The sequence below is a fragment of the Eurosta solidaginis genome, chromosome 3, assembly GCF_040869045.1.
Source record: "Eurosta solidaginis isolate ZX-2024a chromosome 3, ASM4086904v1, whole genome shotgun sequence".
NCBI classification, from domain to species: Eukaryota; Metazoa; Arthropoda; class Insecta; order Diptera; family Tephritidae; genus Eurosta; species Eurosta solidaginis.
Genome location: NC_090321.1, coordinates 20006448 through 20022902, shown reverse-complemented (window position 1 = coordinate 20022902; position 16455 = coordinate 20006448). Strand labels below are relative to the sequence as shown.

General features: G+C 35.8%; 1 protein-coding gene across 1 annotated transcript; it reads left to right on the top strand.

Moving 5' to 3' along the window:
* Positions 1–10902: 10902 nt before the first annotated feature.
* On the top strand, positions 10903–13810 carry LOC137243434 (cuticle protein 16.5). The gene is made up of 3 exons (XM_067771204.1): positions 10903–11059; positions 11392–11613; positions 13442–13810. The coding sequence occupies exons 1-3, from the start codon at positions 11048–11050 to the stop codon at positions 13709–13711; spliced, it is 504 nt and encodes a 167-aa protein (XP_067627305.1). The 5' UTR covers positions 10903–11047; the 3' UTR covers positions 13712–13810.
* The last annotated feature ends 2645 nt before the right edge of the window (positions 13811–16455 follow it).

Genomic DNA, 16455 nt, shown 5'->3' with positions numbered 1-16455 from the left:
TTTCTTTTATTTTTGTATTTTGTCGCACCATATAATTACTGGAGTTGAATGTCAACATAATTTACTTATATACTGTAAAGATATTAAATTTTTTGTTAAAATTTGACGTAAAAAAAAAAATTTTTTTTAAGTGGGCGTGTTCTTCATGCGATTTTGCTAGTTTTTATTTATCACACATATAGTAATAGGAGTAACGTTCCTGCCAAATTTCATCATAATATCTTCAAAGACTACCAAATTACAGCTTGCAAAACTTTTAAATTACTTTCGTTTAAAAGGGGGCGGTGCCGCGCTCATTGTCCAAAATTTAACTAATTTTCTATTCTGCGTCATAAGATCAACCCATCTACCAAATTTCATCGCTTTGTCCGTCTTTGGTAATGAATTATCGGACTTTTTCCGTTTTTCGAAACTTTCGATATCGAAAAAGGGGGCGTGGTTATAGTCCGATATCGTTCATTTTAAATAGCTATCTGAGATGAATGCCCAGGAACCTACATACCAAATTTCATCAAGGTACCTCAAAATTTACTCAAGTTATCGTGTTAACGGACATATGGACGGACGGATGGACGGACATGGCTCAATCAAATTTTTTTTTCGATACTGATGATTTTGATATATGGAAGTATACATCTATCTCGATTCCTTTATACCTGTACAACCAACTGTTATCCAATCAAAGTTAATATACTCGGTGTGCAAAGCACGCTGAGTATAATAATAAGAGCGATGTTCGAGGAGAATTCAACGATCTTTAAATGTGGATATGCTTATCCATTGACAAAGGCGAGTTATCACGGCAACAATCCCCATCTATATATTAGTTCTGGAAAAAAGAAGGCTAACAAGCAAAATAGCAGAGGGATTATGAAATTCGTTAGTCAGGAAAGCAGAGGAGAAACGTGGGGGTTGTCACAAGCACGCTGGAGAAATGGAGAACTTACACTTATACTCTCTGAATACGTGTACAACAAAAAAAATCTACATGGAATGAAAAAGGTTCAATCCGAAGTGCGTGGCGATGATGACGGACGCCGAACACACCTTATTTAAATACCCGAGTCAAGTATATTTTCAAACTTGTTTCCATTTAAATAAGCAGAGTAAGCATTGATTGGTAACAAGAACGATGTCCGCAACTACAGGCCCATATCCAAGATGTCTACTATTTCCAAGATTTTTGAGCATGCCGTCAATGCAAAGCTCAGTTTTGCTGTTAAATCTCTCATTTCTCCCTATCAACATGGATTTGTCGCTGGCAGGTCAACTGTTTCTAATCTTGCTGTCTTTAGTGAATATTGTATAGAGTCATTTTCTGCTGGGTTTCAAGTGGATTGCATCTACATAGATTTCTCTAAAGCTTTTGATAGAGTTTCTCATAGAGTTTTACTAGGAAAATTAGGACCGTTATTTTTTATTCTTTTTATCAACGACATTAGCAGTTGCTTCCCGTTCGCCAAGTGTTTGCTTTACGATGATCGCCTGAAGCTATTTTCAGCAATTAAGGGGCCAGGTGATGCCTCAAGATTACAAAATGACATTAACAAATTCTATCACTGGTGCGAGGAATCGCATCTTTTCTTGAACTCCGCCAAATGTTTCCACATAACTTATGCGAAAACAACTAGTACACTACATACGATTTACAGAATTTCAAATTGTGAGCTTCAGTGTGTTAATGAGATTAAAGATCTTGGTATTATCTTTGATAGTAAGTTGTCGTTATACAATCACGTAAACTATATAACTGCTAGATCATATTCTATGCTTGGTTTCGTTAGGCGTAATACTATAAAATTCTCAGATCCGTATACGATCAAGTTATTATTCACGACCTTTGTTAGGTCGCGTTTGGAATATGCAGTTTTTATTTAGAGGCCAAGCCAGCAGACAGCTGTAAATAGAATAGAGCGTATACAGAAGATCTTTCTTAAATATGCTCTTCGACCATTAAACTTCTCTGAACCTATGCCTCCTTATTCTTCTCGTCTCTTGCTATTAAACCTTAAGACCTTGTTGGATCGTAGATCTATTATCTGCTTAAGTTTCGCTTATAACATTATTAATGGGTTTATTGACTGCCCGTACTTGCTGGAGCGGTTTCGATTTAATGTTCCTCAATGTTCTCTCCGAAATTTCTATCCCTTTTATGGTGATAATCTTAGAACTAATTATGCCTGTAATGCTCCTGTTACCCGTGCTATACGTGAGTTTAACTTACTGAGCGTTACGGTTTCCTTGAATTTTTTACTAATTTTAATTATTTTAAACTCTGCATTTTAAGTTCTCCTTTCCATATATGTATTTAAGTTTCATAGTTTTAGCTCTACATTTAATTTAAGAACTATTTAATATATTTAGTCGGTAAGGATTTATTCCATTGACTGCAAATAAGCGAAATGAATTGAAATGAGTGTCGTGTGCGAATATATTTAAACAAAATTATCATCACCTTTTTTTTTTAATAATTTGTCTTGAAAAGCATGCGAAATAAACTCATTGACTTTTTACTCCACTCAATTAAATAAATTGTATGTATGTATGTACTCTGTGTAGGTCAAGTATATTTTAATCCAAACAAACTTTTTTCAAGAGTCTAGCTAAGTAAGCTCTTTAGGCAGTGTCTTAACAAGATATGTAACAAAATTCCTTTCGGAGGTCGTTGCTAAATCTTGCCAAATTTTTTGGCACTATGAACTAAGACTACATTCAATTTGCAGAGAAAAGGAGTGAAATAATTATTATTTAAAAAAAACAAAAACAATTGAGAAAAATTCGTATTAGTAATTAATTCGGCTGAATATCTATATTTGTTCAAATTTAGCACAACGCTTTTGCATTTTTTTAAACGTTTTCCCAAATGTTGCTGGTGCTTGCAATAGCAAGTGAATTCAGTTCAAGCAATTTAATTCAATCGAATTTCTATTTCGCATACAATGTTGCATGCATTTGTGATTACTTTGACGACATTACTGCCTTTAAACGGCCTCACAACCAAATCTGGTGATTATAGCATGACGACAATGTAAACCTCTCGATTTTAAACGCGTGTTGTAATTCTTAAAATGCTATATGCACCCGTAGAATGTTTGTTCAAACATTTTTATTTTCTCATTTTATTTCTATGAATTGAATTTGTGTGTACAAATTTCCAACGAAATTTAGTTAATTTTTTGAGTTACGCATTTTGCTGATTTTAATTGTGCACTGAGAAATATGTTTTATTTGAGTAAATATGTTTAAATCGTAGATATTGTCGCGAATTTACTGAAATTCTGCTTATTCCAAATCTTCTGCTAACGTTCGAATCACTAAACTGTTGAATAAATAACTCCACTATTCAATAATGCAAAATTGCCTTTATTAAAGTACTTCACAATAACACTTATACTTCGCAACTGATAGCTTGCTTAAATCAAACTGTTTTTCACGCCTCTACTGTTGCTGCCTTTTATACTCTGTGATTTCTCGTTCGCATACTTCTAGGCGCTTCCAGAATTTACTTAGTGACTGCTATAAAATTATAACTACAGACGCACATGTATAGCTTCTCATATGCGCGTATATATGTGAGGGATACTTCCACAGATAATTGGCTACTTTTGGGAGCATCTCAGATAAGATATATGCATGTGTTTGTGCATCTCATCTCCGCTGCTCATATGGACATATGGGTAAACATAATGATTTATTTGTTGATATAAATATGAGTCACTGCTTAGTATTGGCTTAGAGATGATAGTACCCCTTAGTATTGCTAGTATTCGTCACAATATTATAAATATTAATAGAAATATTACAAATCAAAATCAAACATCACCATATCAAGCCAAATCTTATCAAATAAGTCCACATTACATTAAATCAAATTAAATCATATCACGTCATCACATCACTTCAAATAAAGTAAAATCACATCAAATCAATGAAATCACATTAAGTTATATGAATAACTAATAAAATCAAATTAACTAACATCACGTCAAATATCATAACTGCCATTTAAATCAAGTAAAATCGCTTCAAACCTCTAAAAAGCAACTTATACCGGACGAAATCCAATTAAATTATATAAAATAAAAACAATATGATGACAATTAAACCTAAAGCCCAACGAACCAAGTTATAGGTAATCAAATGAGGGCAGTCCAAGTGTTCCAATCATTTTTAAAGAATTGCTTTGAACAAATTTTTATATTTATAGCCGTTTTTGGCATTTTGGATCCGATCTTAAAGTAAAATATGTATAAAAATATTGCTGCTTTAAATTTGATTTACTAAATTCATGATATATAGCCCCAAATAACACTTAAAATAAAAATTGTGACCTTACTAACCTTACAAATATTGATATTTTTATATTTTTCACCATAAATATCAATAGAAACAGTACTTTTAAAGGATGGGATGACATAAGGTGAACGGCATATGAGGTCAATTGACCTTGTGACCCCAGCGGGTTAAAAGGTTTAGAATATTCCCGTACAAGGCATGCCTGTCATAAAAGGCACCTAAAATCCGCAAACCCGAAGTTGTGCTGATAGCAGAAGGTGCTAGTGCGGGAGCGTATCGGATTCATATTCATCAATACCATGCTCACATCTGCAATAATCTGTAAACCTTTGGAGAGTTGTTTTTCTATTGCAACAAAAAGATTGCTCTTAACGGTGGTGTGACATAAAATCAGTGACAATAAGGCCATACGGTCATGACCCCAGCAAGCTAAAGAGCTTAGATAATTCGCGCGGTAAGCATGCCTATCATAATAGTCAACTAAAATATACAGACGCAAAGGTTTTGAGGGGACTAAGAAATCGTTACAGAAGCAGAAGCAAAGTATTACCCAAACTGCAGCACTCCCTAAAATTTTTGAGATTTGTATTTCTGTAACAACAACAACAATTTTATAACCACTTCTAATGTTTATCAGTTTGCAGTTCGAGTTTTCATGCATTTGAAGCAAAAATGAAGAAAGGAAGCGTCGCAGTCGAAAGTTGTTTGCCTAACAATAAGTTTAATAAGTCCTTCTTATTTCAAGGAAAACCTTCCCTTTGACCATTTCATACGGTTATAAATTCAATGGACCTTGTGGCCACTTCAAGTGGTTGATGCCGTTAACCTTTTGCCACAGCTCCAAAATATATACTACAACTGGTTCAGGGACTTCTTTCTTGTTCTTACTTAAATTTTCGTATTAAATTGTTATCCAACATCGCAATTGGCTCTCTTTGACTTGCAGCAGTCTCGAGTATTGCTGTAGCTTCCAGTAGATCACTAGTGTCGAATACCTGAAGCGCTGACATGTGCTGCTCTTGGCAGTTGTTGTTCATCAGACAAAATTTACTCGTGTTTTCATTCAAAGCACTGATAGGAGAGCGGAGCAACATGATTGTACTTATGTACACCCAAGTACTATTTGTATTTGGTAAAGTTTAGGTTTCCTGATGTTTCACAATACACCTGCTAGTAACCATTGACCAAACCACTATGGTTTAGAGGTAGGTGAAGACCGTCTTAAAATTTCGATCGTTATGGAGTTATAATTTCAGTAAAAATAAAGTATCCTGCAACTAAACCGACAGAAAATTTGAACACAAGTCATGCAAAAAAACGAGGGATTAGGGACGAAACCTCGAAATCGCAGTCTCAGACCGACAGTTGCTGCGCTGATGGGACATAATGCCCTTTCTGTGTGATTCGGGACAGGATTGGAAACACGTTCTTTCCAGCCTTCCAATAAATATTGCTCATTACTTTTAGATACCACTCATAATAAAATAAAATAAGGCCAAAAAAATTTGGAACACGGGGGATTGGAAATACGTCCTTTTCAACCTCCCATTATATGTTGAGCTGTGCTGATCGGAATCTTCATGCATTCAGACAGCGTCATAAACGAAAATATATGTTCAAAATTTTGTTGCCTTATGCTGGGAGCACTGGAGGATTGGAAACGCGTCCTTTCCATCCTCCCTTAAAAGATTGGCTTCCAGACTCACAGACCTGTCCGTTTGTCATGCTAGTAAATATGGTGATTGGAATCGCGTGGCATTCCGACAGCATATTCAATAGAACTAAGTGATTTTAAAAATGAATTTTATTTTAGTAATAAGTAAACTAAATTGAAGATAAGCAGAGTGACTTTCACGCGAAGATAGTGCATCGAATAAAACGCCAAAGTTTTGCTGGATAGGTCAGGTAATGCGAATGTACGAAGACGCTTCGGCCAAGAAAGTTTTCCAAATGACATCCTAGTTGGGATACCTCCCTTGGTGTTCCCAATTGGCATCAGTTGTCGCAAAACAGAAATAGCCGACGTCACATGTTATGAAACGGCCAAAATTGCTCTTGCGGTTCAACCCCAATTAGTGATTATGCACGAGGACGAATCATCGAAAGTCTTGACTCAAACTCCTGCTATCCGTGCTCTGATCATTTCGATACTCTGGCTTGGAATTCCGCCGGCCGTTGGTTTGAGCATTAGTATCAAATTTTGTATAGGAGTAATAATACTGAACCATTATGCACATTTCTCCTTTTATTGGAAACAAGCTAGAGCAAACTCAAAAGCTTCTTCATTAGTCTGGTTGATACATCGAGTATAATAGCTTTGGCCTATTCTGTGTACTTCCCCCCCCCCTGCCCTCCCCCCGCCAGTAAAAGCAGATGGAGCCCTAATTAAAACTAGCTTGTGGAATTTTTGAAGAACAGTTGTTTAAGTTAGCTCCAGCTCCCCCTCAGCCTCGACTACAACGTCTTTACTTAAATTTCATAGTTTTGTTTTTTAACGCGAAAGTGAATTTCGAAGTGTTGGTATGAAATATTAGTTATTTTATAGGCACCTTATGACGAAAAGTTCAAACTCCACAGGACTCTGCACATATGCTTGAGGGATAGGTTCAGTTAGGTTAAAGTGGCTGCACCCGAGCAATGTGAGCGACACACTTATGTAGGCCGGCTGGCCCATTGTGGTACCACTGTGTGGGCTATAGCCCTTCCTCCTTTAGATGTGTAAGAGTTCAAACTAATTTGTCTTTCTGATATAGCGTGGAATATTTTCGATTTCCGCAGAGCCAAGTTCTGCTAAGCAGCCGATGAAATACGTATTCAGACAAACCATACGTATACTGGCCAGAGCAGGGCATCTACAGAGGAAGTGATCGACGCTTTCTATCTCCTCTTGATCACTGCAGCTCCTACAAAAATCAAAGGTTGGAATTGCTATGCGTTCACCGTGTATTCCTATTAGGCAGTGGAAGTCGTTAGTATCTCGATCAGTGGACCTAAGGAGAGACGGTTGAAGTTAATGAGGAATATAGTTCGATTCTCATTTATGTGAGGCCATGTTTGTTTGGACACCTCGCATGTGGGTTCTAGCGTCCATCTGGAATTTGCCATCTTGGTGAAAAATGATGTTAGTCAGTATTTGCATGCAGCAAGAGGGGGAGCAATGTCCTTCAGCTGGCTTATCTCCGATTGTTCAGTAGCCTTCCTCGCCAGTTCATCGGCAACACAGTTCACGAGAACACCGCTGTGAGTGTGTATGCTTGAGGGATACTATGTGACAAGTTTAACCATGAAGTGAGAAGTCGCCTAGTTTGACCTGAACTATAAGTTTGTTCACTGAAAGAAAAAGACTGGTAAAATCAACCGAAATATGGGTTAATTCAACCGAAATTTCTGTCAATTTTTATCCATCGAAACAAGATGTTGAATCAACTGCACATATCGTTGATTCGTAATTGACCGTTTTAATAGTCAACTGAATAAAAAAAGTTGTTGCACAGCTTTGTATGAAAGTAGCTATATTGCCATATAAATATGTAAATAAATGTAAGGCGCGATAACTTCCGAAGAGATTTTAGGGCGAACTTCTCTTCCAATTTGCGTTGTGCTCCTTTTTAATTTTTCTTAAAAATTGGCGGAACGGGACCTATTTGTTTTATGCCGACTCCGAGCGGCATCTGCAAGGCAGGTGAGTTTTCACTGAGAGCATTTCATGGTAGAAATACACTCGGAGTGCTTGCCGAACACTGCAGAGGGGGCGACCCCGGTTAGAAAATTTTCTTCTAATTGAAAAAGCTTGCTTCTAAAATTTTGATGTTGCTTTGCCCGAGGTGTGAACCCAGGGTGTCCGGTGTGGTAGGCGGAGCACGCTGCCATCATACCACGGCGGCCGCCATATAAATACGTAAATATGTGAATACTTATACTATTTTCACACAGACCGCTTATTGAATAATAAAGGCAGTTTTCTACATTAAGACGCTTATTGAGCTCAATCTTCCCTACAAAATTCGAATCGATAATAATTTCGTTAGTAGCTAATCGAATGCCTAATGAAGTCAAAAGCACAATGCAACTCTGTTGGCCGCGTTCCGCTTCTTAGTTTTTGGTGTGTTCAGTGTTTAAAAATGTCATTTGTCAAAGTAAATGTCATTGTCTGCATGGCGGAACGATACAAGGTGGCCGCATCGAACAGCTGATTATAACCTTTTTTATTTGATTTGATACATCAACTACCGGCGCAGTACGATTTTGACATTTGTCCATCGAATTTACAAGTACATGGAATTTTTTTTGTTTGTAGGTATGTCACCATGCTGCCACCTTGTATCGTTCCGCCATGATTGTCTGTCATATAGCATTGTCATTTTATTCGCTTGACATTTCATCCTTCATACTAATCGAGCAGTTACTTCTGTGTGAAAGCAAAAAATTTACGATTTAATTAGAAGGTGAAATGAGATCATTAAGTTTCTGTGTGAAAACAGTATTAAATACGCATGCTTGCTACATATACATACATATGAATATAGAAATTAAAATAGTAGTCACAAAACTGATTCTCAATTCTTTCAGTTGCAGTTCAGCTCATTCTCAATTTCTTCTCTCGCATGTAGTTGCCACACTTGATTGTTTAAATGTTTGACGTAACAAACAGAACTTATAAGTTATAGAAAAGTAAAGAATCAAATCGCAGGAAGGTAATTCACCACTGAAGTAACTTTACATGTAATTCGGAAAGTTTAATTTTCGTAACACTTTAAGTTGAAACGATTCCAAAACAACTCAAACTTTTATTTTGTCGGAAACATCAACATTAAAAAAGGATGTTTTTTATTGTCTTATTAGATTCGTTCGGGTGAGTGAAAATTCATAAAAACTTGAACAAAATGTTACTAAGTTTGGAAAAATCCTGTTCGTTCAAGCAAAACTTGTGCAACAAAAGGGCGCAATTTTGCATTTCGCTTGGCCGAGAAGTTGCAAAATTGTGCCCGATAGATAGGTGACCCGGTATCTCATAATTTTTTGCACAGTAAAATCAAAAAAGGGTTTTTTCGTTTTATATTGTTAACTGAACAACTATTTTTTTATTGTTTTCCCATTTTGAGTGTTTTTTCGATTTGATGGTTTTCTTATTTTGGTGTTTTTTTTTTTTTAACAAGTGGCACCATCGTCATAAGTACAAAGTAGAGAGCGCGGTGACCGTAAAATTCTCTTTGAAATTTGCTCATGTATTGACAGTTGATCGCCGTTGAAATGACCTGTAAGATCAGTTGTGTTAACAGAAAAATCAGTTAGATTGATTAGGAGTCTGTTAATTTTACAAAATTTTATTAACTTAACAGCGACAATTTCTCTTCTGTTGAAAAGACTAAACTAATTTGTTCGCTTGACAAAGAACTCGGTCGAATTAACCATAATTCAATCAATTTCACCGAATCTCCGTTAAGTCAAGAACAACAGAAACGATTTGTTGATTTTACTAGCACCGTTTCTTTCAGTGTAATTTTTCACAAATTCAGTACTAACTTTGTGAAGTTTTGGGCAAACATTTTTACGCCAAAATTTTGAGGAAACTGCACTGAATTACTAATTTCAAAATAAATTAACTTAATACCAGTCACAGTGGCCTATTGTTGTTGTTGTCTATGTTTTTGTAGCTTGCTACGAAGCCGTAAATGGCATCAATAAGATGCCGAATATTGTTAAGGTACAATTTGGAAAAAAATATTTCAGTATATAATTACAAATAATAATTGGAATTTCAAATTGAGCGCAACAAATAAAAAAACTGGGCGTCAACTTATGTAGATGTTAATACAATATATGAAAAAAATCTGTATAGGAATATATTTAAGGCCTACTTTTTATTAAACGTATCAGCTACGTATTCATATATTTTTAAACGAATGCTTGTATTTTAACAAGTACACTTTTGAAATAAATAAATATTAAGTAAGTAGAATTCAGAATTCAACAGCACAAAAAAAAATGTTTTACATAGCAGTTTCTCTTCAAAATTTACACCTACATTTAGTAAATGCTATTTTCACACAAACAAAAAAAAATACCTAAAAACTCTCTAAATAAGCCAATGCACGTATTTGAAATTGCAAAAGACAAAACAAAAATTGTCACTTCAATTTATATGTTCTCTTCCTACTTAACGCCGTATACGATTTTATGATACATTTGACGCCACACCAAAAACAAGCAAGTCGGCAAGCAGACCATTGCTCATTTGCTACAATTTTTGCTACAATTGGTGTGTGCAGGCATTGCTAACTGAACAGCAACAACAACCACGAAAAATAAAAACTATCATCAGCATCTTAAAGTACTGGACAACATAAGAATCGTCTCCGACGCCACATTTAACCAAAGCTTGCCACATAGGCTAACACTTATATCAAAAGTTTGTGTCTTAAGTCTTTCGTTTGCCGCACCAAAATGCAAGCGCTCACGAAAAAGCGATTGCAATCATTTTTGCTTTTCGGTGATTGTGCGTTTTTGTATGCATTTCGTATAAGAATGCACATTTTATTGTGTTTTTGCGCTCTTTGAAATATTCCGTTTTTTTTTTTTAGTTTTTTCTAATCTAATTTACGATCGAATGCGTTGAACTATAAAAGTAACCGCTTGTCAGCATCAAAATCACAGTTGACTTTTCCACCAAGCAATCGACAACGAAAACACAACGTGTGCGTGTTAAATAAAAATAATAATTTTGCGAAAAAATTTGCAGTTATACTCAAAAATGAAATATCTGGTGAGGATTATAACGCAAGTTTGTGTGTGTATGTGTTTGTGTGCTTTAAAAGAATCATTTGGGCTTGGGTGCAATTATTGCTTTGGATACTAGTTACGTTAGTAAATCTAGGACCAAAGTACCATCTTAATTTGAAACAAAAAAAATGTATACAATGTGCCAGGTTCGATTCCTAAAACTATTGAATTGAGTGGTTCAGTACGATTATCATAAGCTATGTGACTCAATTTCTGTGTGTTGAAATTTTTTTATTTTAAAACTGTTCTTGTACATAAAATTCGTTTTCTAAACGTTGTGTCCTTTTTTGCTATTCCAATGTGTTTAAACATTAGATTTTGCTGAGCTTGGTTGCAGCTGCCACTGCTGCTCCTGGTTATTTGGATTATGGCCATGAATCGTATGCTCCAGCGCTCAGTTATGGTCACAGTTATGCCGCACCAGCTATCAGTTATGCTCCTGCACCCGTAGTCAAATATGCTGCACCCGCTGTAGTAGCTGCTCCAGCTATAGTGAAAGCAGCACCAGCTGCTACCAGTTACTCCAGTTTCAGTCAGGTGAGTTAGAACAGTTAAATGTTTAAAGGACATTTGTGGGTGTGTTTTGTGAATAAAATACATGGCACCTGCTAATAAGTGAATGATTGACTTTAACGAAAATCGAATACTTGAAAGTTTAGTAAAATAGACTTAAGTACCTAAAAATACAATAACCGGTTTTTCTCAGGATTCACAAGTACAACAATCCGTTGAACTGTTTGAAAGGATTTTGAAGAAAAATTTATTAAAATAGTTTTAAAAATAGCATGGCAATTTACAAATGTTAGCCTAGGACCTTAGTAAACTTTTTGTGTACTCAGTTTTGTAGTCCGAACAAAATCACGCAAAATTCGCATTAAATAAAAAATTTAATAAATCCGTCAACTACCTGACAGGATGTTCAATATGGCGATGCACACGGTTGGCCATGATGCCATGATGTAATAATAAAGGTGATGTCAACAACATAACCTCACTTTTTCGGTAGCTCTATTTTCCAGTATTTACTTGTTTTATAAAAGTAATAAATTTTGATTGCTTAGTTTTTTGTACAAAATTCCCCAAAATATTTGTTTTCTACAACATATTTTCAGAACGGCCAAAGAGTCAATTGTTTCGTTTATACCTTGTAAATCTTTCCAAAGCCTTTTCTCCTTGAATTGGGATTCGCGCCAGCATCGCAAAAGTGGCAAAAATGATATTAGGTAACCCAGAGCTCGATCCAAAAATTCATAAATTTGATACTTGAGTACTATTTTTTTTTTTAAATAACGGTTTAATTAAATTTTGACTTCAAAATTGAATATAAACTCTTTTTGTTAAAATAAGCGAGCGTCGGGCAAAAACCGGATGCATATTTTAAATTCACATAAACTTAGGGCATCATCCTGTATTGCGAACGATAGCTCAGACGAACGAATCGTCTCTTAACAACTTCGCCTATCAATGGTATTCTCTGTCCTTAATGTTATTACGTATATAGAAAAATGATTACCTTATTTTATGATAGCAAAAACCACAAAAGAAAAAATGGTCGGTAATAAGCTTTAGTGAGTCCCTTTAAAGTTTTAGTGTGGGAGATAGGCGGAATTGCAATTGGTCGATAGTTGGGTTTTGCAAAAGCATCGATGATATTGTAACGAATTTAGGGAAATTTCCGGTTATTTGAAACCTTCTGCTAACGCTCGAATCGCTAAATTGTTGAATAAATCACTCCAATATTCAGTATTGCAAACTGGTCTTTATTTAGATTACTTTGGGATTTGTACTATAATTGTACTTCATAACCAATAGCTTGTTTAAATCAAAACTTATTCGTTATTACTCAGCTTGCGCTTCTTTTATACTCTCTGTTGCCTCGCCCGCATATTTCTCCAAAAGTCTAGACATTTCACCTTCTAGAACTCTTGAAGCTCATGCTTGGTTACCAGCTATATACGTGTATATTTGTAGTTTATAGCCATATGCGTGTGTATGTGTGAGTACCTTCTTGGGCTGATGACTACATGTGTGTGTATGTGTGATATATCTCTTCGTCGCCTTCTACATAAGTGTTCCTAGCTTTAATGAGGATATATAAGAGTGGCTGCTTCATGTTTTTGTTGTTGCATGATTATTTCCTAACAGCCTAGTGATGTCAACATGCCCCAAAATATATTATTCAAATGCGAAATATAAAATACTAAAAAAAGCATGAAGTTTAATCAAAAAAAAATCTCTTAGCAGTTCTATCGAGTTGAATTTATGTTAGATAGTATTTGAAGTATTTGAAAATCAAACCTACTTTTATTCAAAAATGTATATATTTACTTATATTATACATATATTATCTCCCCTCACATCATAGGTCGTACATGGCGCTCCAGCTGTTGTAAAGGTTGCTGCGCCAGCTCCAGTCATTAAGTACGCAGCGCCCGCAATTTCCTATGCAGCACCCGCCTACGCACCTGCCATTAAGTATGAAGCTCCTGCGATCTCGTACGCTGCACCTGCTGTCAAATATGCCGCACCAGCAATTTCGTACGCTGCCCCAGCTATTGAATACGGACACGGTTATGGTGGTTACGGACACGGATTTGGTGGTTATGGACATGGTTTCGGTTACGGACATCCTTAAATGCATTGAGTAAACTAAGGGAAAAAAACAGTAAAATATAGCTCCAAACAAAAAGAATACAGGCAAGGCAATAAAACCAACGCAGTAAAGTAGAAAAAAAATGAGAATAAATGCATTTTCCAAGTAAAAAACGTAAAATTTACATATAATTAAAAGCGATAGTTTACCAGCAGGTTGCTAAAGCGTTATGCATTTTCACTTATTTTGGTAGTCATTAAAAGGATTGCTAGAACTTTCTTAGGATCTAAGCATCTACATAATATATTCTCACATTAAGGGAAGACATACTATACTAATTTTACCTAAATTTTTTTTTTAATAAAATTTTATTACAAATGTGTCTATAATAAAAAAAAAATTAAAAAGATGTTATACAACCATGCTACAACAACAACAGCAACAGCAATAACAACAACAAGCATGACAGCAAGCAGCCGCACGATAAAACAGTTAAAGGTTTGAAGGAAACATATGGAGGAGTGAGGAAGTAAAGAGCGGGAAAATCACTATTGATTGCTCTTAAAAATTATTTGTTCTCTTCAGCTTTTGCATTAATCTCTATTTCTTCTGTATTTAACTAAAAATAAAAGCAAATAAAACTTTTGTAAAATATTCACTATTGCAAAAAAAAAATTTAGTTTACTCATTGCAAGTAAATAGAATGAACACAAAAAGAAGAAATCAGGATTTTGTGTAAATGGTCTAGCATCATTGCCTTTGCAAACTGCTGTTGTATGTTTGCACAACACACTAAAAAAGCTACAACTATGCATTTGCAACCGTAGTATTTTTTTTTTTTCAACTCTGAATAGCAATTGACAAATGTCAATATAAAGGAAAATGTGAAAAAGAAATTCTAAATAAAAAAGTTGTTCGCGATCCGTAGCTTAAATTCGCTACAGCAACGTTTACAATAGCCGTGGTTTTTAACACGCGCGTATACGTTTCGTTTGCGCGTGTTAAAAAACGCCTATCTTCGCTTAGATAATGCTTAGGAGACCCATCTAGCGGCTGTGGTAAAACAACTAGCTACAGCAACAGGGTGTACCGAAAAGCGGAGACGCAACGCTCTGATGGCCATAGGGTATAACATATAGCTGAATCAGTTGCGATGAATTGTGGACACACATATAATACATAGAATTAGTGTACAGGGTGAAACAAAGACACATATTTCAGTTACATCTGAGTATAATGCGTATTAAAATTTAGTAGGACAAAATTTATGCGCAGCAATTTCAGAGGTGTATTTATAGTTTGTCTCTTAGCAGTCAATATAAAGTTTAAGCGTAAACGGATATACGCGTGTTAAAAAACACGGCTAATATCAAATGCACAAAATCATTGTAAATCTTACCAAGTAGCGCAACTAACAGCTGATCGTCCAAAATTATCACACACGCACAAACATCAATAAAGACCATATTACGAAAATCTTTAAGGAAGTTCAAGTTAAATTTTTAAACAGACATAAACTGTGATAGTTTTGGAAAATATAGCCTTTAGGACACATTATTTGCAGTAATTAAGAGCAATAATTTGCTTATATTCAGGTATTTAGTTGTTTTTTCAACATTTATCTTCAATAAAGATACAAAGAGTGAAGGTATATCGATGCAATGCAACTCTGCTCTTCCTGCTGTTCTTCATTCCGCCGCCTTATTTTATTGCCTTCCACTCTATTCGTTTCATTACCTCAATTTAAGTTGCTAAACTATATAATAGACAATGCACAGAACTCTAAAGTATAATCGATTACATTGATTTCTATAAGGTTGGTTCGATCAGCTGTTTTATCTGGTTATGATTATGTCACCATTAACTAGCCCTTTAAGCCCGAGTTAAAGTTGATATAGTCATAACGCCATAGTCATAAACATATTTTTATTTATCCATATCAAATTCACATCAGATATTGGTGCCTTAACCTAAAAATAGTGAAGGTTAGGTTAGGTAGAACCGGCCGGTTCATGAGGACCTCACATAGACTGAATAAGTCCGTAGTGTTAACAGAAGTTTGTTTTTAACGACCAAACTGAAAACCCCTATCAAAAAACAAGACCTATGTTATAAAATAACTCCGTCCTCTTGGCAAATACTAGAAGCTTCCAAGGATTTAAGCAACTTGCTGCTTCTAGATCTGACAGCTGGAGTCCTAGCCTGGCAAGCACAGGGCAAGAGCACAGAACGTGCTCGATTGTTTTCTCCTCCAGCCCGCACTTCCTACATCTGCTATCACTGACCAAGCCTAATTTAAAGGCATGTGACGCCAGAAGGCAGTGTTCAGTCAGAATACCCGTCATGAGTCTGCAGTCCTCTCTTTTTAATGATAGAATCAATTTTGTTATTCTAAGGTTGTAAGACCTGCGCATAATCTTCGACACTTTACAGACCCGCGCTTGAACCCTCGCCTTTCCTGCTTGGTCGATCATGTGCACCTCTCTCCTTCGCTAAATTTCGCCCAGTCTAATTGGGACGTCTACGGAGCAAGCTCGGGTCTTCTTTTCTGAGTCGCATATAAATTTTGCCTGTACCAAAGAACATTTTCCCAAGCTGCGTGTACAATAAATCCTCCGCCTGCTTGTTTATTTGGAAGATGTAGAACTGGCCTTCCTCCGTAGGCCGAGATACACTTAATACCTTCCAATCCTGTGTCGGTATGTTCGGATTCTGATTCTGCAGAAGTCGCAGTGTATCCTCCGACTTCATCACGCATGGTATACATACCTTAACTTTTGGTACCA